The 25,063-nt window shown below is 56.4% G+C and overlaps 1 protein-coding gene across 1 annotated transcript in view; it reads left to right on the top strand.

The window, feature by feature from the left end:
• The first annotated feature begins 290 nt into the window (after positions 1–290).
• Positions 291–25,063, top strand: part of HDAC5 (histone deacetylase 5) — a 35,777-nt gene continuing 11,004 nt past the window's right edge. The window contains exons 1-3 of the mRNA XM_040989218.1: positions 291–430; positions 5,452–5,664; positions 13,472–13,540. Of these exons, the coding sequence (XP_040845152.1) occupies positions 5,643–5,664; positions 13,472–13,540 (91 nt within the window). The 5' untranslated portion in view covers positions 291–430; positions 5,452–5,642. The remainder of the gene's footprint in view (positions 431–5,451; positions 5,665–13,471; positions 13,541–25,063) is intronic.

Genomic DNA, 25,063 nt, shown 5'->3' with positions numbered 1-25,063 from the left:
GTCGAGGAAGGGCCTTAAGTGCCTAAGGTCGAGCCCCAGCAGCCAAACCCGACCCTGCAGTGCCCCTGCGACCACCACCCAGAACATCCCTTCCTTCACCCCCTCCCAGCTCTTTCCTGGGTGTTGGTCCTTTAAGAAGCTGTCACGGTGGCGCTGCTGGCTCCGCCTGGCGGGGAGGGCCGAGAGAGAGAGAGGAGGGGTTGGTGGTGGCAGTAGTCGGAGAGGGGAGGGGGGGTCTGGATCTATTTTTAGCTCCGGGTCGGGTCACGTGACGGGAGTGACGTCTCCGAATGTTGTTGTTGGTGGCGGCGGCGAGCGGAGCCGGAGGAGCCGCCGCAAAGATGGAGGAGCCGTCGAGTAGGCGCTGCCGTTGCTGCCGCCGCCGTTGCTGCCGCCACCGCCCGCGAAGCCGGAGCTCGAGCCGCAGCGGGTGAGCGCGCCGCCCGGGCCCCGATCCCGTCTCCCACGGCCCGCGGGACGCGAGGCGACGTCCTCTCCTCCTGCCGTCGCTGCCCGCGGGCTCCCCACGCGCGCGCGGCGCTCCGCGCCCCCCTTCTTGCCTCCCCGCGCCCGGGTGCCAGCCGAAGGCCCCGCTCCCTACAGCGGAGCATCGCTAGTCGCGCTGCTGGGCTTCAGGGTTTGCTGCGCGCGCCCCTCCCCGGCCCTCCTGTGCAGGGGTGCCCGCCTTGCAGGTAAGGGAGGGGCCCTTCTTCCCGCGCCCCGCGCCCCCAGATGTCCCGGAGATAGGCAGGAGTGCGTGTTTGCCATCTCCCTGGCGGCGCACGTTGCGTTGCAGACCGACTCGAGCCCTGCACCGGCGGATTCTATGCAGACCCCCTCTCGCTGGACACCCGGTTTCTTGGTACTTTGAGGTGAGGGGCGCTGCCCACCCACAGCGCTTCTCTCTGTGGCTGAGAACGCATTCTTAATTTTACGCCCTTGACTTGGGTGCTTGAGGAGGGGAACCGCGGAGCCCCTCTTTACTTCTCCCTCCCATTATTCTCACCCCTTCCTCCGTGAAGCGTCACTGCGTTTGTTTCCACCTTCTCTTGTCTGACACCCTGGAGCCAGGGAGAGACAGGGAGGGTAGGAAATGAAATGCAGTCCCTCCCTTGCTTTTTGTCTGGGGTGGCTGCCCCCCCCCACCTCACCTCCGTTTTTCATCCAGAATCTATGTGACATGGAGGTGGGGGCAACAACAGTGCCTTGGGAACTTGGAGGAGTCAGCTTCCCTACCCCACTTGTCCCTGGGGTCCTGGGGAAGATGAGAACTGGCTTGGTTTAAGTAATTAATCTGGGAGTGAGGAGGAGCGCAGATGGGAGAGATGGAGTGTTGCCTTTGGAAGAGGTGATCACTCAGTACCCCTACCACTGGCCTTCTGAGATGCGGGGTGTCCCTAGAAGGAAAGGGTGGTAACTGCAGTTGCTCCTGGGAGGGGTGTGTGAAGGGGACCCCTCCCCCATTCTGACAGTGACCACCACACTTCTGGAACCTGGAATTGGCTTTGGAGCCCAGGGGTGTTGGTGTTGTTGATGGTGGTGGCGGTGGTGGCGATGGTGATGGCAGCCCTGGTCATAGAGTTCAGCAAAGTCTAGCTGGGAGAGGAGGCTGGTGACCAATGCAAGGGACAAAAGGAGGCAGGGAGGGGAGATGAAGGAGTTTGGGCCGAAGAGGACCGCTGGTCAGGCTGCCTTGCAATCCTGGAGCCTAGGACTGGGTCCTGAGGAGGAAGGGAGAGAGGGTCTTGTGAGGCCCAGACCCCCCCTCCGCGCCCCACCAATCAATGATGGCTATGGAGATGCTGGCTTGGGCTGGGCCGGGGATGGGGAGTGAGCCATGTTGGGGCTGCCTATTTGTTCATTCCAGTCTTTTCTCCTTCTCCCTTTTGAGATGCAAGATCTTGATTTGTCTCCTCTCCTTTTCCTGAATCTTCTCTTTGCCCTCTCTCCACTTGGGCCTGGCTCGGGACTGCGCCTTGAGAAGGCAGGCCCAGGGTGCTCGGAGTTAGACGAGTGAGCCCCCAGTGTGTCCACCGGACCTGGAAGTGTGTGCTCCCCAAGGGGCCAGAGCTGCAGAGCTCAGGAGGAGGCAGGCCAGCCTCTCCTTCTGCCCCAGTCCTTCTTCTGCCTTGGAGGGGCGTCCACAGTATCCCGTGCCCCACCCACCCCCATGAGACAAAGGTTTGCTTTCTGTTTCCTGGGGGTGGCATCTTAGAGATGGGGGCTTGCAAAGGGGGCCTGGGACTGGAGTGGGGGTCGTTTGTTTCTTGCTAGCCGAGGGGGGTGCTGATCAGCTAGAGGAGCCGGGGGTAGTGCGGTTGGTGCTGAAGTACCAGCTGCTCTTTAATCATTAATTCTTCCTACTCACATCCCTTTCAGGAGGGATGTCTGGAACGCGCCATCAGGCTCAGCCAGCCTGCGGGAGGACGTGCTCCTGGAGGGGGGGTGAAGAGACGGGGGGGGGGGCGGTTCTTGGCATTTTGGAGCAGTGTCGCCTGCTCATGAATGAAAACCTGATGCAGCCCGTGAGGCGGCCTATTGTAGCCGACTTGGGCTAATTCAACTTTCTCTGCCTTTCTTCTCCCCCAGCTTGCTCACCCCAGCGACAGCCCTAGACCTATCTTGAATAGGGTTCCTATTTGATTGTGCTGGGGAGAGGGTGGCATCCCGCCTGCGGTTTTAGGGCAAGCAGACCCCTCTTCTGCCCTCTGCCTCCGCCTCTTTCCTTGCTCCCCTCTCACCCCCCTTCGTCGTCTTCTTCTTTTTTTTTTTTTCTAGAAATAGCAGCCTCCTCCATCTGGCTTGTGCAGATGCCTGGAGCTGCGTCTGAGCAGACAAACAGAAATGGGCCGATTGCAAAAATGAATTTGTCAGCCCAGAGCCTTTTTTTTTTTCCCCTTCTCTGATGTCCTTCTCTTCTCCTTAGTTGTGGGCCTGGACTGCCAAGTCGGTCCCCCTACATGGCTTGGTGGGCAGTGAAAAAGTTCATGGAGGTTAGGGCAAGGGGGTTCGCTGAGGCTACCCATCAGGAGGCGGCCGGGTTGGGAAGTCCTTAGCTAAGTCTTGGCGTGGGCTATCTGGGCTCGTAGCTTTTGGGCAAAGTTGCTGGAGTAAGTGAATTCGTCTGCCACTCTCCTGCCTTGGTGTAGATTCTTGCCTCTGCTCCTGGGGCCTGGGAGTGCAGGACCTTGGCCTGCCTTGAGGAAGGTGCAGGCTGCTGTGTGGGGAGCAGGTGGCGTGGTGGGGGTGAAATCTGGGTTCCAGAGGGGCCCTTCATGGGACACCTGACTCCGATCTGGGAATTTGGAGGGAATCCTCAAGGACAACATCCTCGTAGGGCAGTGTTGTGGAAAGGCGGGTTTGGAGGTGAGTACAGGTCTGTCCAGAGGAGAGAGTTATCCACTGTGGGGAGGGTAACAGGGTCCTGGGGGGTCTGCCTACTCTGGGATATTAGGGAAGCTGCCATTCCCTGGCTTGGCCTCCCAAGTGCTGGGCCTCACTGCCCACTGGTGAGACCCTCATTTCCCCATAGTCAGCAGGTTTCCTCGGCAGAGGCGGGAACAAAGAGCTCAGGTTTTAAACATCAGCCTGCCCTCTTTTCCCCTCCAGGCCCCACCCTAGACAAGAATCTGCGCCTGTCCTGATCTGGCCATGAAGGCTGCTTTGTTTCCTGGGAGGCCAGCCTGGCCGGTGGCTCTTGTTCTCTGGGGAACCTTGGTGGTGGGGTTTGCTGGCAGCTTTGGATGTCTGGGCCCCAAGGGACCCATCAGATCTCACAGGGTGGTGGTGGGGGGGCAGGAGCAAAACCTCACCCTAGCCTGCTGTGAGCTCCAGGAACTGTCCCTTCTCTCCTGCTTTATCCCGAGAGGTTGGAAGGGGGGGGAAGGGCGGGAGCTAAGCTCTGTCCCTTCAGAACCCCCTGACACCAAGGATATGGGCTGTGTTTCTGGGGCTGCTGGGAATCGTGGGAATTTCTGAACCTGTGTTCCCCAGCCCACGGGAAAGGGTGTGAGCGGCACTGGGCGCCAGTGCTGGTGTGGGCACGGGCAGAGAATGCCTGCCCACGCGGGCCCTGCCAGGGCATCGGCAGCCCCACCTGCCACATTCCTGAGCTTGGCCCCAAGCCTGTGCACGGTTTTCTTTGTCCTTACCCCACACCTGGGCCCATCCAGAGCGCAGTGTGCCGCCCCTTCAACTCGCCCTCCACCTCCAGGGCACCTTCTTACAGCCACAGCGTCCTAGCCCGGGGGTGAGGGCAGAGGGTAGCTGGCTCCAGGATTTCCTCAGGTACCCATGCTGTACCATGACTGACTTCTAGGCTGTGGGGGCTCTGCCTGGACCCCAGTCCTGGGAACCCTGGGAAGCTAGGACGAGGGTGTGTGGCTCACTGAGAATCAGTCCTGCCAGCAGGCCACGCTGAGTGTCTGTTCCAGCCTTGGGGAGCGGAGCTAGGACTTAACCACCAGGCAGCTCTGCTCCTTTCCTGCTACCTCACTTTCTCATTGGATGTTGGAGAACTTGCCTTCATTTTGGAAGCAAATTAGTGAGATCAAGTCTGGGGTGGATTGCGGGCTGCTTAGGGCTGGGTCCAGGTGGGTACGTGCATAGTGTCTGAGGCTTAAAGAACGGACAGAGCTGAGGCGGGGGAGGGCTGCAGGAGTGGCATGGGTTAGCAAGCCCACAGCCCTGTACTTATGCTCTCTGTTTCTACATTAACCTCACCCACTGTTGGGTCATTGGGTGCCTTTGTTGAAGCTGGTAAAAGATGTCCGTTGTTGGGAAGGGGGCTCGACTTGTGACAGGCTTCTGTCTCAGGCTGGATTTCATGGCTGTGAAGGCCAGGCCTTCTTGTGCAGGTGAATGGGGCCCTGAGTTTGGGCTCTGGGGCATGCAGGCTGCAAGTGCTGGATCTTGCATATCTCTGATTTTCTCAGTTCCTGGAAACAAACACTTTTGCCCTGAGTTCATGTTGAATGGGGGTGGGGAGGGACCAAGGCCAAAGGCAGGAGTTGTGGAGTCTGGTGGCACGAGGGTCAGGAAGCTGGAAGAAGCTGACTCTTGCCAACTTAGGCTGCTGGGGCTGGGATGCCAGACTCTAGTCTGTTACCTGCTGCTAGGGCCTCCAGCTGAGCCCCACAGCTGCCCGCTGTCACAGAGGGTCATTGGAAATCTAGTGTTTTGTCCCTCAGTGTACACCTGGTCCCACAGCAGACTCCCTTGGGAAGCTGTCCAGTCTCCCTGCCTGGCCATGGACACTGTCACTTGAAAAAGACTTGGTTTGGGTGTGGCCACCATGGCCATTGCCTCTCGGGGTCCAGGAGCAGTTAGGAAGCCTGGGCAGATGTGCATTCCCTCCTGTCCCCAGGTGTGTACACGGACCAGCTCCAAGGTCTCCTATGATTCTCAGATGCTTGAGTTGGGGACCTCTAACCCTGCTCTGTTTCTCCCCAGGGTTGTCGTTCTGAGTGCCTGACTGCCTCACCCCGAAGGATGGCCTCGGATGGGCATTAGAGGCACGACGGCCCCGGGCTCCCGTCCCGTCCATCTGTCTGTTATCGTCTGTCTCTCTTGACATCACCGCAGCTCCATCCCCTCCCGTCTCCCAGCCCCCAACGCCAGCTTGCTGCGGGGCCCCAGCCGGCATGAACTCTCCCAGCGAGTCGGGTAAGAACAGTGGGGAAGGCGGAGGAGAGTTCCCTGGGTTCCTTCAGATGCAATAGGGGTAATGGGTGTCCTGCACAGGCCTGCTGATGCTCAGTGCCTGAGCAGTCAGGGACCAAAGGGTCAGGGGTGGAGAAACGATACAAGCAAAGGGCATACCAGGAGATCAGCCTTGGAACTGGTGGCCTTGGGAGGGTGTGGGTATGACTGCTGCATGCCCACCCTCCATTTAGGGGCTTTGGAGCCAGCTCTGCCCTGCCCAGTTAGCCAAGGCAAACAGGCCTGAGGGGGGAAGTGCAATCCTGGAACTGTCTGGGGGGTGTTCTGGGATGATGGCAGAGCATAGCTAAGCATCCAGCTTCCCTTTTGCAGTGGTGGCTTCTTTCTTGGTGAATCTGTTTTTTTTTTTTTTTTCTTTCTGTGTTCTCAGTTTAATCTTAGTAGAGTTTTGCAGGGTCCCTGGCCTTTATCTCTGTCCCTGGGCGTATGGCATTGGGATGTGACATCGGGGGTGCAGGGTGGCTCTTGACAGACCCTCCTCTGAGACCAGGTAAACTGTCCCTCTTCCTCCTAGACCTGGGACATGGCAAATTCCTAATTTGGGGTCTTTGGCTGTGACATTTCCCATTCCCCTCTGCTCCTAGGACCCTGTCCAGTGCTGCCACAAATAATCTGTGGGTGTGACTCCCAAGCAGCTCTGTGAGAGGCTGGCTCTGGACGTGTGTCCCTGGGGACATGTCCGAGTGGCCAAAGTGGACCCTCAGGAGTTTCTTAGGAGGATCATGGGTCAGTGTGGTCAGCGTAATGACTGCCTTCCCTCTCTGGCTGTCTCCTTCTGCATGGTAGAAGGAGGCAGAGTCCATCTTGCTTAACTTGAACTCTCCACAGCCTATCCCATCCCCCATGTCTTTTTCCATAGGGGCAGATGGCTGTTTGCCCATCTACGATTGACCGACAGGAGATCAGGGCCTGGGTGGGAACCCTGCCCATGGGAGGACAATGCGAGTGGTGTCAGGGAGGCACCCAGGCACCTTCCACTTTGTTCCCCATGGTCTGCACTGCAGGCCCATGCCAGGCAGGTTGGTCAGCTCTTTCTGCCTCCTCCTCTTAGGCTGGCTTGGAAAGAGATAGGAGGTGCCGGGGGAGGGGGGGATTGTCATTTTCTCGCCCCTCATCTCAGCTGGACACTCCCCATCTCAGCTGGACACTCCCTGGGACCAGGCCATATGTCTGGCCAGCCACTCCTTTCTTCTGAATGAGCATACTGATCCCTCTCTAGTCCCTGCTTCACCCTGGGGCTGAAGTCTGACCCTTGGCAAAGGGCATGGAAATGGCCCATAGACCTCTGCCTGTGACTGGGGCAGGATGTTTCCTAGCTATGGGGTTTTGTTCCCTCATAGTGAAAGGTGACAGTCACCAACCTGGGATGGAGGAGATCTGGCTGCCTTTCCAAATACTGGTAGGCTGAGCTCCCGTGGCAGCTCCTCTGTCCCCAGCTGGCAGGGGTGCAACACAGATGCAGGTGGCCCCTGAAGCAGGAGGTAGACAGCTCAGGAGCTAGAGGCCGCCCATCCACCCGTGGCATTCATCCTGGCTGGCTTTCCAGCTACCCCCAGCAGGGGGAGACGCTGTCTGCTCAGTGTTCTGAGGGAGGGTGAGGAGGGGAGGCCTTAGAAGCCAGGTCATTGCTTGGGGATGTCTCACGTGAAGTGCTTCTAGCATTTTCCTAGGGACTGTTTCTTCCAGCTGTCAGGGGCCAGGAAGGCAACCCACTTCCATACAGCTCTTCCTCTTGGAGGGGTCCTGCACCGGCCATGCTCCTGAGCTCAGGCTGACATCAGCTATGGGGCTGTGAGGTACCTAGCACCTGGCAGATGTCTGCAAACTGTGTGTACCTTGGTGCTCCCTGGAAGGAAGATGAAACCATGGTTTGGAGCTGGAGCATGTAGATGTCCACTTCTCCATGGACACCCTGCAGAAAGTCCCAGAAGGGAAGATCTGGGGCAGGGATGGAAACAGGAGTGATGGGAGTGCTGGGTCCAGGACCCAGGAGGCACTGCCCGCTTTCCCTCAGCTTCCTGGATTATCCGTAGGGATTGCCTTGCAGCCAGAGCAGCAGGCTGGGCAGGTACAGAGGTCGCCTGGTTTCCCCCAGCATTGTCCTTGCCAAGTGTCACCAGCAAGCTGGCCTCTAGGGGAAGAGATACAGTGGGGGCAGGCCCAGCCCTGCCTGTTCAGGTCTTTTTTAAAAAAGATTTATTTATTTATGTTTTTTGGAAAGGCAGCTTTAGAGAGAGAAGGAGAGATAAAGGTCTTCCATGTGCTGGTTTACTTCCCAAGTGGCCGCAACAGCTGAAACTGAGCCAATCTGAAGCCAGGGGCCAGGAATCACTTCCAGGGCTCTCACACCGGTGCAGGGTCCCAAGGCTTTGGGCTGTCCTTGAGTACTTTCCCAGGCCACAAGCAGGGAGCTGGATGGAAAGTGGAACAAGCAGGACACAATGAATTGGTGCCTATATGGAATCCTGGTGATTGCAAGACGAGGATTTAGCCACTAGGCCACCAGGCTGGGCTGCAGTTCAGGTATGAAAGAGGGAGAGCTCCTGCTAGGGGTGTCCCATACAAACTGAGCCATTGGCTTCTGGAGGCCCCCTACCTGCCTTCTGCCCTCAGGGCTGGGCTGCATGCAGCATTGGATGCCATTTACTTCTGCCATCCTGGACCTAGGAATAGAGGGGTGGACGGGGTTGTGCCTTTGGTGGCCTCTCCAAATTCTGCCTCCTTCTCAGGCACAAGAGAACTGAAGCCATGTTTATTTTTCTGGAACTGAATAAATCCGCATGTTCTCCTTAGTGAGCTTAGAGGGCTGACAGAAGCTGCCCTGGGACCCAAGATCTGATCACCAGGTGCCTTTGGCCCAAGCAGAGTGGGAGAAGGAGGGGAGGGGAGAGCGAGGCCCTCCATGTGAACCAGTCTGGGCGGCCACCAGGCTGGCGTGGGAGGGAGGTGCACTGCCTGACCACGCCCGCCTGCGCGGCACCTCCCAGCACCCTCTCCACTTTCTCTTCTTCCCTTTCCCAGGAGGGAGGGCCCTCAACCCTCCTCTCTGGGTGACTAAAGAAACTGGGGCATGGGCGTGGGGTGGAGCCAGGAACCTTAGCGTCCCGTCTCCCAGCCCCAGGCTGTGCCTCTGGGGGAAGAAAGTGGGTCACTGCCAGCAGGGGCAGGGGTCTGGGAAGTGCCCCCTGGCCTCTCCCTTCTCACTTCAGATGCTCCTGGCACACCTTCTGCTTGCTACAGATTGGGGTCCACTGGCTCTCCTCTGCCCTGCTTGCCTGTCATAAAGGAATGAAGTGATTGGAGGACGCAGGGACAGTCCTGAGGGGCTGCGGGAAATGCCAGGAAAGGAATTCATACTTTTTCTAGGCTTGACTTCCAGCAGCGAGCATGGATCCTGGCCCTTGGCAACTTGTAGCCCTTGCTGACCGGCTGAGTTGAGAGGCAAGGATAGAGCTAGAGCGAAGGCAGGCTACGTCTACCCCAGGCCCAGAGGCAGTTGGCATTTCATTCTGCCCTTCGGATGCTCCTGGGCTAACTCTTTGTTTTTGATAAATTTAATTAATCTATTTTCATCTGCTTGAAAAGCAGAGAGATGACCCATCCTCTAGTTCACTCTAAATGTCCACAACAGCTAGGCCTGGGTCAGGCTGAAGTCAGGAGCCAGGAACTCCATCCAAGTTTCCCACCAAGTGGCAGGGACCCAAGCACTAGAGGCATCCTCCACTGCCTTAGAAGATGCATCGGGCCCAGTGGCTAAAATATTCGCCTTGCATGTTCTGGGATCCCATATGGGTGCCAGTTTATATCCCAGCTGCTCTACTTCCCATCCAGCTCCCTGCCGGGCCTGGGAAAGCAGTGAAGGATGGCCCAAAGCCTTGGGACTCTGTACCTACATGGGAGACCCAGAAGAAACTCCTGGCTTCTGGCTTTGGATCAACTCAGCTGCAGCCATTGTGGCCACTTGGGGATTGAATCAGCAGACAGAAGAGCTTTCTCTATCTTTCTGCCTTTAAATCTGACTTTCCAATAAAACAATGATAATAATAAATCTCAGAGAAAAAAAAAAAAGAAGATGCATCAAGGAAACTGAGTGGCTGGGACTTCAATTTGGGGTGTGAGTGTTGCAAGCAGTAGCCTAACCCGGCCTTCAGCTTTCTGACTGTGCACAAAGCAGAACTTGCTCTCTCAGCCTTTCAGTTTGGGCCCCACCCCAATCTTTTTGGCCCAGGAAATGGGAGCTTGGAAGAACTCAAAAAGCCCACATTGGGAGGTCAGAGGACCTCTGCAGCAGGGATGAGCACAGAGTTGGGGTGGGGGTGGTGAAGCCCCTGCCACCTGATGAGGATGTGTTTGGTGGGAGCTGCCCAAGGTGCGTGGCTGACCCCAGGAACAGCTGGACAGGTAGGGATGGGGACAATGAGAACTCCTAAAGAGAGAGGCTGTGGCAGGAAGTCCTGGGGTTAGCTGTTGGGCAGACTTTGTTGCATCACTAGAATCAGAGTCCAAAAAAAAAAAGATACTTTGTCATCCCCACCCCCTGGCCCTGCTCCAGGCTTCCTCTCTTATGCCCCTCAGGGGTTCTGGGAATTGCACTGGGGGTTGGCTGCATCTGACGCTTCACTTACCACCTCACAAAGCCACTGGCCCTGGGAGCTGGCCTTGATGTCCCACCTCCAGTGGCTGCTCAGTGGTGCCCGTTAGCTGGGTGCCCCCGAGTTTCCTAAGTAGGGAGTCCACTCTGTGGGGCTCTGCGGCCAGTGGCTGAGTCCTCCTCTCCCCATCTGGGCTCTGCCGCCATGCTCTCGTGAGCCCAGGGCAGATAGAAGGAACCTGGACAGGGCCAGCCAGCCTGTCTGGTTGCTCCCAGCAGGCAGGGGTGGAGTCTTGGCTGTGAGTGGCCGGCACCCCTGGCTTTCTGGACTCCTTGGCACCCCTCAGTGGGGACTTTAGCCTCCCTTCCCTTAGGAAGTCCTGCTTGGCCAGGATGAGGTGGAGGTGGCGGCTAGAGGATAGAAAGAAGGTCCATGGACATGTCCATCAGGGCACAGCTCTTGGGGGACTACTGCACCCCCCCTAGTGTGCCAGGGTCTGCTTGGCTGACAAGCTGAAGCTCTCTAGTGGGTTTCTGGTACACCCCACCCCTGTAGGCATCCCAGCAACATAATCTTGCCAGTTTATGGCCTTGGCAAGCTGGTCTTCTACCATCTCCACTCTCCGTGGGAGGCCCCTCTGCCATCCCTGGATAGGGAGATGGGCTCCAGGAGCTGCAGCCACCATGTCCTTGGTTGGCCAGCTCCTTCCAGGCTCTTGACAGGAGAGTGAGGTCATTCGATGCAGAGAGAGGACAGGTGTCCCTGGCTCCATGCCTGGAGTAGGGGGCAAGGAGGGGCCGGCAGGGGGGCTCCAAAATAGCAACTGTGACATCAGGAGGGGGGGTGAATGTAGACCCAGGAATAACTAAGCTATTAAAAGGCTCCAGTGAGGTCAGGAGGCCAAGTGGGAACTCTGTACCAGTGGGAGGCATAGGCTGGGGAGAAGAGGCAGCGCAGAAGTGTAGTGGGCAGGCAGGCAGCACCAAGCCCCAGGGTCCCAGCAGGCTCCAAGGGTGCTGGAGAGAGCCTGGATGCAGATAATTCTTCGTTCTTCCAGCCTCAAGTCTGTTCCTGCTTGGGCCTGGGAGTCCTTGTATCTGTTAACGGAAGCCTAGGGCTGGCTTCACGCATTCTCTTGCATGAGAAGCAATGTAGTATAGTGGTTGGAGTTCAGTGTTTAGCTTTGTTTTTTAAGATTTACTTATTTATTTTTAAAGATTTATTTATTTATTGGAAAGTCAGATATACAGAGAGGAGAAGAGACAAAGAGGAAGATTCTCCGTCCGCTGATTCACTCCCCAAGTGACCGCAATGGCTAGAGCTGAGCCAATCTGAAGCTAGGAGTCAGGAGCCAGGAGCCAGGAGCCCCCTCGGGGTCTCCCATGCGGGTGCAGGGTCCCAAGATTTTGGGCCATCCTCAACTGCCCTCCCAGGCCACGATCAGGGAGCTGGATGGGAAGCAGGGCTGCCGGGATTAGAGTCGGTGCTCACATGAGATCCCGGGGTGCAAGGCGAGGACTTTAGATACCAGGCTACTGTGCCAAGCCCAGGATTTATTTTCCTTGGACAGGCAGATTTACAGAAAGAAGGAGAGACAAAGAGAAAGATCTTCCCTTCTCTGGCTCAGTCCCCAAATGACTACAATGGCCAGAGCTGAGTTATCCAAAGCCAGAAGCTAGGAGCTTCCTCTTGGTCTCCCACGCAGATGCAGGGCCCAAGCACTTGGGTTATTCTCTTCTGCTTTCCCAGGCACATTAGCAGGGAGCTGGATCAGAGGTGGAACAACCTGGACTAGAACCGGTGCCCATGTGGGATGCCAGTGCAAAAGGCGGAATCTAACCCTAGAGCTCAGTTCTCAACATCAGATACCCTAGCCCTCTGTGTGTGTGAGCAGCTATGTGACCTCAGTGGGTAACTTCATTGCTCTAGGCCTCAGTTTCCCAACATGTCCCCAACTTCCAAGGTCATCGTGCAGGATCAATGAGTGAGATGATGTAGGTGATGCTCCCAGCATTGCATGTGGTGGGTTGCCAGGCAGGGAAGTTTGCTGTTATCTGAAAATAGGCTGCTGCTCCCTGGTCCCCTGTCTCCTTGCCTGGTCTGGGCTGAAGCCTGCCCAGGACCAGGCTGCCTGCCCCTTGGAAAGCAGCTCTGGAGGCCCACACTGCAGAAAGGATGGGAACCATTGAGCCTCTGCTGAGGAGGGGTCTACCTGCTGGTGGAGGGCATGGGGAGGCACCTCCTTCCTCCGTGGGACGGTGAACTCTAGTGCAGCTCTTATGAGAGCTCCATGCAAGATGCAAGGTTAGGCCAAGGGGTGGGGTGTTCCCCCGCCGTCTCCTGATTCCTTCACCTGCTCATGGATGGCAGGAGGGGAGACAGGATCCAGTCTGGCTTCTTGGTCAAGCCCCTTGCCAAGAGTAGCAGCCGGAGCTGCTCCTAGACGACGCCTGAGTACCCTGGCCTGTGCCCTCCCTCGGCCCAGCCTCTGGCCACCCAGCTCTGTGGCCTTGGCCCTGAGTGCCGGCCCATCCCCCTCTCCTGGCGCTTCCTCCTGGGGTGGAACGCGCCTCCCCCATGGGGCCTCCGCCAGGCCGGGCTCCTGGCAGCGGGCCGGCGGCTCCCTGAGCATGCTCCACCTATTTATAGACAGGGCCCTCCCCCAACTGCTATTTCAGTCTCCTGCCAGCTGCCGGCGGCTCATTCGGGAAGGAGGAGCAGGGAGCCAGGCCCAGAGCTGTCACCCGGAGCTGGGAGGGAACACACAGAGCCCGCCAGCCTGCCTGCCCGCCGAGCTCCCCTTCCTGTCCCCTGAGTGCCCAGCCAGACCCCAGTTCCTGGGAACGGAGGCCGGGCCAGTGGCCGGTGCCCCTCTGGGGTGAGCTAGACTGCAGCTCCAGGGCCTCTGGGCCCCTCCTGCTTCTGCTGCCTCTAGGAGCGCCTGGCCCGGATGAAGCGCCTCCCCGCAGAGCGGGTACCCGCCGCCGCTGCAGCGGCCTGAGGGAGCCCCGGAGCAGTGTGGACTGTGCCGGCACCTTCCCCCCAGCCGGTTCCCCGCCTCGGGCGGCCCCTCCCTGGCATGCTGCTGGTGCCCAAGGCGCAAGGGCTGGTGGAGATGTTGCAGACCATCTACGAGACAGAATCCTGTTTCTCGGCAGATGGCACATCAGGCCGGGAACCACCCTTGGAGATTTTGCCGCGGACTTTGCACAGCATCCCGGTGGCAGGTAAGTGCCTTGGTGTCCCTGCCCACCCTTTACTGTTGGGCATCCTGGTCCCTGGGAGACTGAGTACAATGCTCTGAGCCCTGCCCAGATGGGATCCTGCTTCAGGCTTCCTCCAAGGTGTCTCATCATCCGTAGGGTTCGGGGTGGGGGCAGAGGGAGACCGTGTTCACAGGTGGACTTCCCTTCCCATGCCTCAGAGTCTGCCTTCCCCTGAGCCTGTCAGCTGCATCCTGCCAGTTACCTTGGCTTCCAACAGGGTCCATCCCAACTGCTGGGGAGAGGGGGTTACTCGAGGATCCTGGCCTAGTTGGCACCAGGGTCAGAGGGGAGGAAGTGGGTCAGGGACCTGCCTGTTCCCCGTTTTGGGGCAAGGGCAGAAGCTGAAGCTGGGGTGTCCACAAGGATCAAAGTGATCCCAGCTGCCTTGACTTGTTCTTGGAGGGGCTGGAGGATTGAGTGCAGTGACTTTAGTAAGTCCCCAAACGGGCTCTTATGAGGGTTGGACCCTAGTGGAGGAGGTTCCATGCAGTTGTGGGAAAGCTGGCTACCACAGCTCTTGGCTCCCCCATATCTCCCTTCTTCCTGGGCCTTGGAGATGCAGAGGAGAGGTGTTATTCTGGCTCTAATGGCCTTCAAGACCTCTCTTAGCCCTGGCTTGAGGATGCCCCTTTGTTAGCAACGATGCTTTTAGACCTGGGTTGGGGGTGGGGTTCCCAGAGCTGGGCCACTCCTGTCCTCACTCCCAGGAACCTGTTGGCACCATCAGGCCTTCCTGGCACAGCCTCCCCACCAGGCCGGCACTACAAGATGCTTCCTCCAGGGAGGGGCCTCCTGGATCTGTGCCCACTTGGCCCCTCCTGGCAGTGGCTTGGCACTCAAGTGTGTGTATGTGTGTATCTGTGTGTGTGTTTGCACGCACACACACGTGCATATGTGTCCTTGCCTCTGGATGCAGGGGAGTTGATCTGAAACTTCAAATTAGAAGGTGGGAAGTGTGTGCCGCTGCAGGTTCCGGGGTTCCTGGGGCTTGCTTGGCTCAGGGCTATGAAGGGATAAGGTTACAATGCGACTGGGATGTGTCAGAGGGCGAATGTTTGGGGAAGGTTTGGAAAATCCTTGGACCATGTCCTGCCATCCGCCTGGGCAGGGATACCCAAGCATAGTGTGGGGGCATGGCCTAGAAACCAGCCCTGCAAGGTACTGTGTGGGCTCCTGTGACATGGGACAGTATCCACAGAGGCACTGGCTCCTGCCCAAGTCTAATTGAATCTACAGCTCAAACTGAAGATGCTTCCAGCCTCTGTGACCCAAGGTGGTCTCTTGCAAAGCAAGGGGATGGCCATGCTGAGTGTCTGCTGGGAGCAGCCCTACCCTGAGGCTTCTCAACTAGACCATCCCATCCTGTCGCTGCTGTTCTGTCACCTGTCAGCAGCAGCTGGCTCTCACCCAAAGTTTCCTCTTCACCTTTCAGATTAGACCTCAGGAATCATATAGGCCGGACCCCTGCTGCCTGGTTCCTTTCCTAAACCCACCTGCCCCTCCATCTAGATCCTGGTCTCCCCCACCTCGACACTGCCTGGCCTTCTGTGTGGTGGCATGGTCCCTGCTGGCAGGACGGAGGCATGAGTCACCCCAGCGGCTCGGAGAGAGGCCTAAGAATGTTCTCCCTGCGCAGCTCTGATGCTGTGTCTGTGACGCGGCTCGGGACGGATATAGGCCTGGAGCTCACTGCCTCGCTTTTTTTTTTGGACTCTGGAATGTAAATAGATGTTTCAAATAGAAACGCTTTAACCTTTGGGTTAAAAAAAAATCCACCCGGGATAAACATGGCCATGAGGGCTCAGGCTGCCTGGTGATTCCCTCCCTTCCCCTCCCCACCACCGCCTCCTTTTCCCATCTCTTGATCCCTCTCCAGACAGGATGCCGAAGCCCAGGCTGGGCAAAGCAGGTGTTGGGATGCTCTCTAGGGTCATATGTAAGGCGCAGGTCTTCCTAGCCCAGGGTGTAGGGAAAAGGCCTTTTTCAGGGTGGTACCACTTGCCATCTCCAGCGGCAAGATGTGAAAACCCTGTTTGATCGGTGGCCTTTCTCTTTGGGCTGTTTTGGTCACTGCCGTGTCCCGCACCCAGCATAGTGCTCAGTACACAGATGAATGAATGTTACACAAGGGGCTGGAGCCCAGGGCTGCTGATCGGATTCTAGGGTTTGCCCCTCCGGGTGAATAGCCAGCTGCAGTGCAGGGGAGGCAGAGCTTAAGCCCCCCAAGGTGTTGGCTCCTGTCTGCCATTTCTGCTGCATGAGACAGGGGAGGTAAATCTCGGAGGTCTTCCTCGGTAGATGAGGTCTCTGCCTGGCGACTCTGCCATGGCCCAGCATGCCGTGGGCACCTCCATTAGCCAGGCCCACTCCCAACCTGGGGAGTTTGAATTTGTTTCTGAAATATTTTATTTAAAAGGTAGTTAGAGAGACAGAGTAATGTTCGCTCCCCACTTGGTCACACTATTCCAGGGTTTGGTCAGGTGGAAGCCAGGAGCCTGGAGTTCCACCTGAGTCTCCCGCTTGGGTAACAGGAACCCAAGCACTTGGGCCATCTTCTGCTGCTTTCCCTGGTGTATTATCAGGATACTGGGTGGGAGGTGAAGCAACCAGAACTTGAATCAGCAGCCATAAGGGATACCAATGTTGTAGGTGGTAGCTTTACGTGCTAAGCTGTAATGTCCCGGAGTTTGGATTTTTTTAATTTATTCATTTTTATTGGAAAGGTAGATTTACAGAGAGGAGAGACAGAGAGAAAGATCTTCCATCCGCTGGTTCACTCCCCAAGTAGCTGCAATGGGTAGAGCTAAGCTGATCTGAAGCCAGGAACCAGGAGCTTCTCCTTCATGGGTGCAGGGTTCCAAGACTTTGGACCATCCTCTGCTGTTTTTCCAGGCCATAGCAGGGAGCTGGACAGGAAGTAGAACAGCCAGGATACAAACAAGCGCGTATATGGGCTGCTGGTACTTGAAGAAATGGAAGATTAGTCAGTTGAGACAATGCTCCAACATCAAGTTTGAACTCTTGTAAAGGATTTACAGGAACACAGAGTTGGGGAATTCCCTGTCCCCTCCTGTGGGCTCTGGACTCCCTTGCACACTTCAGGCTTGGGCTGATGCAAGGCCACTGTGGAGCTGGTGCTGGGTCTGCGAGAGCCTCCATGCCAGGAAGGGTTACTATGGCTGCTGGGAAGTGCAATGGGGTTAGTTTGACCCTGGGACTTTGTCTGGATGTTCCTAGTCATGCTCTTCAGGCCATTCCAAGCGTGGCTGTGTGTGCAGGTGTTGGCTGCCTGAAAGATGGGAGGGTGGGTCTCTGCTAGGATGGAAACTAACACTGTCAGGTTCCAGGAGACAAGGGTGCCACATTCCTTTCTTCTTTTCTCTCTTTGAAGAAGTTGTTAACAGCACCAGTTCATTTTATTTTATTCTATTTTTTAAAATTTATTTTTATTATAAAGTCAGATATACAGAGAGGAGGAGATCCTGAGGGGAAGATCTTCTGTACCGATGATTCACTCCCCAAATGACTGCAGTGGCCGGTGCTGCATCGATCTGAAGCCAGCAGCCAGGATCCTCTTCTGGTCTCTCACATGGGTACAGGGTTCCAAGGCTTTGGGCCGTCCTTGACTGCTTTTCCAGGCCATAAGCAGGGAGCTGGAAGGGAAGCAGGGCCGCTGGGATTAGAACTGGCACCCATATGGGATCCTGGCGCTCAAGGTGAGGACTTTAGCCGCTAGGCTATCGCCATGTTATATGTTACAGCCATTCTCTGCTACTTTTCTAGGCCACAAACAGGGAGCTGGACTGGAGGTGGAGCAGCCAGGACATGAACTGGTGCCGTTATGAATCCTGGCACTTTGCAAGGGAAAGATTAGACAATTGAGCTATTGCTCTGGGCCCACTTTATTCTATCTTTTCTCCCCATTCTATTTTTAAGAAAGATTTATTTACTTATTTTAATTTGAAAGAGTGACAAAGAGAGATTTTTTTCAACTGCTAGTTCATTCCCCAAAGAGGTACTACAATAGCCATGGCTGGGCCAGGCTGAAACCAGGAGTCAGAAACTCTATTCAGGTCTCCAGTGTGGATAGGAGATGCATAAGCACCTGGGCCATCTTTCTGCCCTTCCCAAGTGCATTAGCAGAAAACTGGGTCAAAAGTGGAACAGCTGGAGAGCCCAGCACGGTGGCCTAGAGGCTAAAGTCCTCACCTTGAATGCACCAGTGTCCCATATGAGCCTCAGTTCTAATTCTGGCAGCTCCACTTCCCATCCAGCTCCCTGCTTGTGGCCTGGGAAAGCAGTTGAAGGTAGCCCAAAGCCTTGGGACCCTGCACCCCTGTGGGAGACCTGGAAGAAATTTCTGGCTCCTGGCTTTGGATCAACTCAGCTCCAGGGCTATTGTGGTCACTTGGGGAGGGATTCATTGGACGAAATATCTTCCTCTCTGTCTCTCCTCCTCTCTGTATATCTGACTTTGCAATAGAAAGTAAATAAATAAAATCTTTAAAAATAATAATAATAAAAGTGAAACAGCTGGAACTTGAACTGGTACCTACAGCATTGCAAATAGCAGCTTACATTGCTGCACCAAAACATGGACCCTCAACAGCTATATTGTATTATTGAGGAGGGCCACAAAGGCTAAGAAGCTTGCCCAAGATCCCAGAGTAAGTGGGCGCTGGGATCTGAGCTCCAGTGTCCGTGAGGCTGCTGTGGACCCATATAGTTCTTTTGTTTTATTTACATGCATGCTCATGCCAGTGTATATGCTGAGCAGTGGCAGTGTGGGCCAGATGTCAGCTCTGCTTCCCCTTCAGCTAGATGCCTTGGACAGTGGGCGACATGCCCAACCTTACATGGTGGGCCAGGCTGTGAGCCTCTGGAGTTTGTGCTTCCAGAGGGTGGGAATATTTCTGTCTGTTGCGAGCCCCTGGGGTCCCTATTTCCCTCCCTATGAGGATTTTTTCTGAGAGGAGAAGGCAGCTAGGGATAAAATTAAAAACCTGTCCCCTGCACCACAGTGTCCCTTTCCCCTCCCCTATTGCCTCTCTTCCCCCACACTGTCTTTCCCTCCGCTGCCTCCTCCCCACTACCTCTTCCCCTCTTGTTTGTGAGACCTTCAGCTGTCCCTTCCCCGCTGCACAGCTGTCAGACAGGAAGCCAGATGAACTGTGTCCACACGCAGCTGTAACAGCTGCCTGGTTGGCTGCAGACAGGAGTGCTGGCTACCCCCAGGGGCAGCGGTTCTCAGACTTGCAGTTGGATCAGGATGACCAAAGAAGTGCATTGCAATGCTGATTCCCAGGCCCAGGTTTGGATTTTCTAGGGCAGCCCAGGAACCAACATTAAAAAAAAAAAAAAAAAAAAAAATCTGGGAAGCAGAGAGACAGAGTTAGAGATACACCCAGAGCTCCTGTCCTTTGGTTCACTCTGCAGGTCCTTGCAGTGGCCCCCAGCCCTAGCCAAAGTCTGCAGCTGGGAGCTCAATCTGTGTCTCCTATGTGGTGGGCAAGGACCCATTGACTTGAGTCCTTGTGCTTCCCTCTCAGGGTCTGCATCTATAGGAAACTACAATCGGAAGCCAGAGGCTGATGTTAAAAATAAGTACACCTGGGCCCGGCATGGTGGTCTAGTAGCTAAAGTCCTTGCCTTAAACGCGCCGAGATCCCGTATGGGCGCTGGTTCATGTCCTGGCAGCCCTGCTTCCCATTCAACTCCCTGCTTGTGGCCTGGGAAAGCAGTCAAGGATGGCCCAAACCCTTGGGACCCTGTACCCATGCGGGAGACCCAGAAGAGGCTTTGGGCTTCTGGCTTCAGATCAATGTGGGCTTCCCAATTGACCTTTTAATGGCCAGTGCCCATTCTAGTAACTAGTGTTTCAAACTTGTGTTTCTGATGGTTCTGATGTGGGTTGGCTCAGACCACGCTAGGACAAGGGCTTGGGATTCAGCAGAATGTCACTGAGTATCACCAGTGTCCCTGGAAGGCCCTGTGGGGGCCTGTGCAGAGGGAGGGAGGCCGTCGCTCAGTTCGAAGCGAATTCGATTCCCAGCAGTCTGGAGAGAGAGAGGATGTTTTGAGACTCTGGGGAGCAGGTGTCTAAACCCCAGCCGGTCAAGGGTTGAGGGGTTATGGCAAGTGGCCAGGTGGGCAGGGCACTCCACGGCTGCTTGGGGACTGTGCTGTTGTTGGGAGCGGAGACTGATCTCCCAGCCTGGGGTGGAGGGGGTGGGGAGTTGACAGCTTCAGCAACAGCTGCAGCCTTTTTTGCATGGTTAGTGTACCTTCGATCGCCCCCAGCTTTGTCCCCAAGTATTTTCTGGGAGTGGCTGGGAGATGGAAGTGTGATTCTCCTCCAGACAGCCTCCACAGCCCAGGCACCAGAGGCTTACGCCAGGCTCTGGATCCCCTGGGCTAAGAGTCCTGCAGAGTTGATGCCTGCGTGGGGTTCAGACCTCCCTTCCACCTGGCCCTCTGCTTCTGAGTTCTCATGTTCCTATAGCTAGCCAGGCACCCTGTTTACATCCCTGACATAGAAACTAGCTAATTCTTCCAGTTCTCATTAAATTGGGAACAACTGGAGCCAATGCTGTGGCGTAGCATGCTAATTTTCCAGCTGTGGCACTGGTGTCCCATAGGGGTGCTGATTCTTTTTTATTTGTTTATTTATTTTTATTGGAAAGGCAGATATACAGAGAGGAGGAGAGACAGAGAGGAAGATCTTCTGTCTGATGATTCACTCCCCAAGTGACCGCAATGGCCAGTGCTGTGCCGATTTGAAGCCAGGAGCCAGAAACTTCCTCCAGGTCTCCCACATGGGTGCAGGGTCCCAAGGCTTTGGGCTGTCCTTGACCACCTTCACAGGCCACAAGCAGGGAGCTGGATGGGAAGTAGAGCTGCCAGAATGAGAACTGGCACCCATATGGGATCCCAGTGCATTCAAGGCGAGGACTTCAACCGCTAGGCCACTGCGCCAGGCCCAGGGGTGCTGGTTCTTAACTTCCCATCCAGCTCTCCGCTTATGGGCTAGGAAAGCAGTGGAGAATGGTCCAAGTCCCTGGGACCCTACACCCACATGGGAGACCCAAAAGCTCCTGGCACCTGGCTTTGGATTAGCTCAGCTCCAGGGCCTTTGCTTGGGTAGTGAGCCAACAGATAAAGGATCTCTCTCTCTTGTTTTCCTCTTTAAATATATGCTTTTCCAATAAAAATAAATCAATATTTCTTAAAAGTTGTAACAACCCTTAGGATTTCCCCTCCTGTTTTTTAGTGGTGGGGGGCAGGCTTGGAGCAGAAAGAGACACAAAGAGGAGGAATTTAAGTGCTGGCCCCTCCACCTTCCCTTTCAGGTGACCTTGAACAAGTAGCTTCCCCCTCTTGCTTTGCTTTGCTCCTCTTGAAATGGGGTGGTGAGTTGCTGGGGCACTACATGTTGCAGCTTTACCCGCTATACCACAGAACCAGTTGCCAAGTGGCACTTTAACCTCTTCACCAAGCAGAGTGATCCTTCTTGGTGTTGGCAAGGTGGGTGGGAGATTTCTCTCCTGTGCAGGCCTTCAGGTGTTGGCCACTCTGGAATGGATGGTGTGAGGCCCACAGGAAGGGCTTGTTTGGGCCAGGGACCCAGAATTTCCTCAGGTCATTCTGAAGTTAGGCTGGCGGGGATTCTGAGCCTGGCACCTGCAGTGTCCCAGGGTTCTGGCCGCATGTGATTCTAAGTCTTTTCCTAATCTTTGTACTTTTGGAAGCCTTCTGAGAAGTGGGCGCGAGGCTTCCTGCGTTATCAGATTGGAGACACAAGGGCCATGAATGCCATACCTGGCTGGTACCTCCTGAGGTCCTCTCGGGCCACATGGCCAGCTCTTCCACATGCGTCTTCATGAGCCGAGGTGCTGGGTGGAGGAGCAGTGACATACTGGGGTGGGGTGGGCAGTGAGGTGCTCTGCCTACTCCTGGCCTGCCTGGAGCTCTGGGAGGCATCTAGTGTCTCAGCAATTGGCGCACCTACCTTGAGCCCCCGGGGTCCTCCTACTCCACAGCCATTACGTGATGTGTCTTCACTCGCACTACTTGCACGGGTTGTGAAAATTGCTAGGTGAGAGCCTTACCCAGCTGGTGCCTGTGGAAATAGCGTCTGCATGTGGTTGGACCTGTTGCGCCTAAATTGGCCACTCCAGTCACGTCAGAGCACCAAAATAGATCATGGGAAACCGTCCCTGGTGGGGAGGGGTCACGGTGTGGGCCGGGCAGGTCAGGAGACAGCCAGTGAAGGCAGCCGCTGGCCACCCAGCCTGGAGAGGCAGGTGCTGAGGACTGGAGTGCAGGGGTGCAGGGGAAGATGCCACCCCCGAGTGATACCTCCCCCTGGTGCTGGGAGAGGGCTTGCCCCTGCCATTGGGCGTCTCCATCTGCCGCATGTCAGAGCCAGGCTGAGCAGGCTGGGAGTCAGGAGGCCTGGGTTCAGAGCCCTGTCGCAGCTGTGTGGCTGGCCGGTCCTCAGCACGGCTGAACCACTAAGAAGCTTGGTTTCCTTGCCTGGTCACCAGTGGCTGAACTCAGTGATTTCAAAGGGCTGTTTCCCTCTGTGCCCTCAGAGTTAGAGACTGCACCGGCATCAGCATTCCAGGCCACTCAGAACCCCTGGTTCATACCTCGGGTCCTCTCTGTTCTTCACCTTCAGTGGCTGGTGGCCCCTTGAACGGGATCTTTTTGGAACTAGGAGGTATGTGTTTTTGCCTGTTGGCAGCTAGATCTGCTTCTTGTTTTGTTCCCTAAGGTGCCACCAAGACCTGCCTCTCACAGATCTGCTTGGAGGCCATGGTCCTTTCCTGGGATACCCTGTTTTTAGACTAAGTCCATGCTGGCAGTGCTCCTGGGGCTTGTCCCATCTGCCTTGGCATCATGTCTGCCTGAGGAACCTGGTGCTTCATGGAGCCACTTGAAGAACGTGCTGTGGGAGCCCTCCCTGAGTTGAATGGGCTTCTGAGACAGCCTGGGAGAAAGTTGCACTTAAGTGTCACCACTGCCTGGTCGGTTGTGCCCAAAAGTCAGGCAAGGCAGCCCCTCTTGAACCAGGGCTCAGTAGCTGAAACATCCTGCCCTGCTTTCCATCCTGGGCCAGCCCTGCAGCATGCTGTCACTCCCAGGCAGCGGGGCTGGGGCAGGGCCTGCCCAGGAGCCCTGGCTCCTCCCTCCACAGGAGGGCGCTGTATTATGCCTGGTTTCTCTAGACTACCTGCCACTGCAGCAGGGTGACAGCCACGCTGAGCAGGAGGACCCAGGGTCTCACCTCCGCCTGTGACCTGACCATGCAAGTAGGTTCTTTGCTCGAAGCACGCAGCCCACAGACAACCTCCTAGGGAATCTGCTCCTGATGCACCTGCTTCTGTTTCTGGAATCTCTAACCTTCCTCAGTCCATGGGGAGGCAGTTAAGGGCCTCTTCCTCTCTGGACACACCCACTTCCTCCTCCAGGGGCTGGCTTCTGGTGGGAGATGCTGCCACCTGCTCTGCTCATGCCGAGCTGGCAGAAGGTGTAACCCCCCTCAAGGGGTGCAAGCCAAGCCAGACTGCAGGCTCTGCTGAGCAGATGATATCCTGGGGACTCCATGGCCCACCCCCTTCTCCAACTGCAGCCAAGCTAGGGCCCCTTCCCTTTTGTGGGAAGCTGGGTTGTTGCGTTATAGACCCATGAAGTGTGGCCTGCAAATACTTATTTTTCCATGCTTCCCACTTCATGGGATAGGCTGTGTAGCAGGACCCTCTGGCTACTTTGCCATCTGCATGCCCAGGGGGCTGTGGACTTGACCTGTCTGTGGGGGGAAATTCTGCTCGCCTGGGCCTGTGTGCTTCATGTGGGCCTCCTGTGAGGGAAGCCAGCCCTGCTGGCTACAGTTCCAGCCCATGGAGGATTATTTGCTGGGAGCCAGGAGCACTTGGACCCCTGCCTTCCCTGGGCGGGTTGGCATCCGCCTCCTGCAGCTCCAGAGCTGCTGGGAGCAGCAGGTTGAAGCCTGTCCATCTCTTGGCAGAGTGATCCAGGTGCCCTGGGCCAAGCCAACCCTGCCCGAGAGCAGATGACCCTCCAGCTGGGTTGGGGCCTCTCTGAAGGCTCTCTCCAGAGGCTGCCTCATTCTACTCCTTGGGGCGGGGGCCAGCTACCTCAAGGAGGACCCTCTGTAGTTCCCAGGTGCCCTGTTGGTGTTTGGGCAGGGGACAAGTTCTGTGTGTTTGTGTGTCCACACGCGCGCATGCAGCCCCACCCTCCTGGCCACATCTGGCCACTCCTGCAGATGTGGCTCTGGCCTTGTGGCTGCAAAGTCGTCAGTGTGGCTGGCAGGAAAACCACAGAGGAATGTGCCGCGCTGGGGGACTGGGGGCTGGTGGGGCTGCAGAGAGCATCCTGCTCAGCCTTTAGCTTCTCCCACCAATCCTTTCCTTGGGGGAGAATCCCTGGGGCCACGGCCCAGCAAGAGAGTAGCATGGCCTTTCTTGGCTTTGTTCCTGCCTTGGTGACACCCATTCAGTGGAGAGGAGAGATCCAGGTCCCTCCTAGCCCACCCTGTGCTCCCTCCAGATCTCCTCCCCATTGTTGATGAAGGCCTGGAAGAGGCCAGCTCACAGGCTGTTGTGGGATCTTGGGGGCCTTTCTCCTCCAAGCATGGGTTAGAGGGACCACGTGACCACCAGAGAGGCTTCTCTGGTGCCCGTGGCCTCCTTGGACTGTAGCGAGGCCAGTGAGGACTTTCATTGGAAAAAAGAAGTGGGAAAGAAACAAGATGAGGTCGCCCTGCCTCTCACTTCCTCCTTCCCAGACAGTGCATCCTGCTTTTCCCTTCCTGCCCGTGTGGTCAGGAGGCTTCTGCGGGGACATGGGTTGGGCTTGGGGCTCCCTGCTGCTGTGCTGTTTGCCCCGTTGCCCTGGCAACCACAGGGCAGTGATGGGGAGTGGCATTCAGTGACCAGAGAGAGGACAGTGTGCAGCCCCAGGAGGTTGAGGTGCAGCCTTCCCATGAGCCATTGCAACCTTTTATGCGTCCTAGGGTTTAGGGACCAAGGTCTTAAAATCTAGCAGACCCAGCCCTCCCTCCCCTGCTCCAACATACACTCCTTCCCTTGGGGTCCTCTCTGGGGCTGGAATCCCAGATCCCTCACAGCCCAGCACTCCCCTTTGCCCTCACCCTTCTTCCTGTCTGATTCCTTTTCCTTTCCTGTCTCCTCCTCCCACCTCCCCCCAAGGCACAGCTGCTCTTGGACTCGCTCTATATATAGAGGCTTTTGCAGGGTAATTACAATAAAACTGTTGAAAGGAGATAATCCAGCAAAGGAAGCTAGTCTGACTCCCAGCCTCCTCCTGTCCCTGGCTCAGTGCAGTCCTGCATCCCATTCCCCAAAGTCTCCTGTCCCCCTACTACCCACACCTCCCTTTTCCCAGAGCTGCTCCTTGCGCCCTCTTTACACCAGCTGGGTGTGAAGCAGAGAAAAG

Source organism: Ochotona curzoniae, unplaced genomic scaffold (genome assembly GCF_017591425.1).
Source record: "Ochotona curzoniae isolate NIBS_2020 unplaced genomic scaffold, NIBS_Ocur_1.0 contig_520, whole genome shotgun sequence".
Classification (NCBI taxonomy): domain Eukaryota; kingdom Metazoa; phylum Chordata; class Mammalia; order Lagomorpha; family Ochotonidae; genus Ochotona; species Ochotona curzoniae.
Note: the sequence above shows the minus strand (reverse complement) of the source record. Positions and strands in the feature narration are given on the sequence as shown.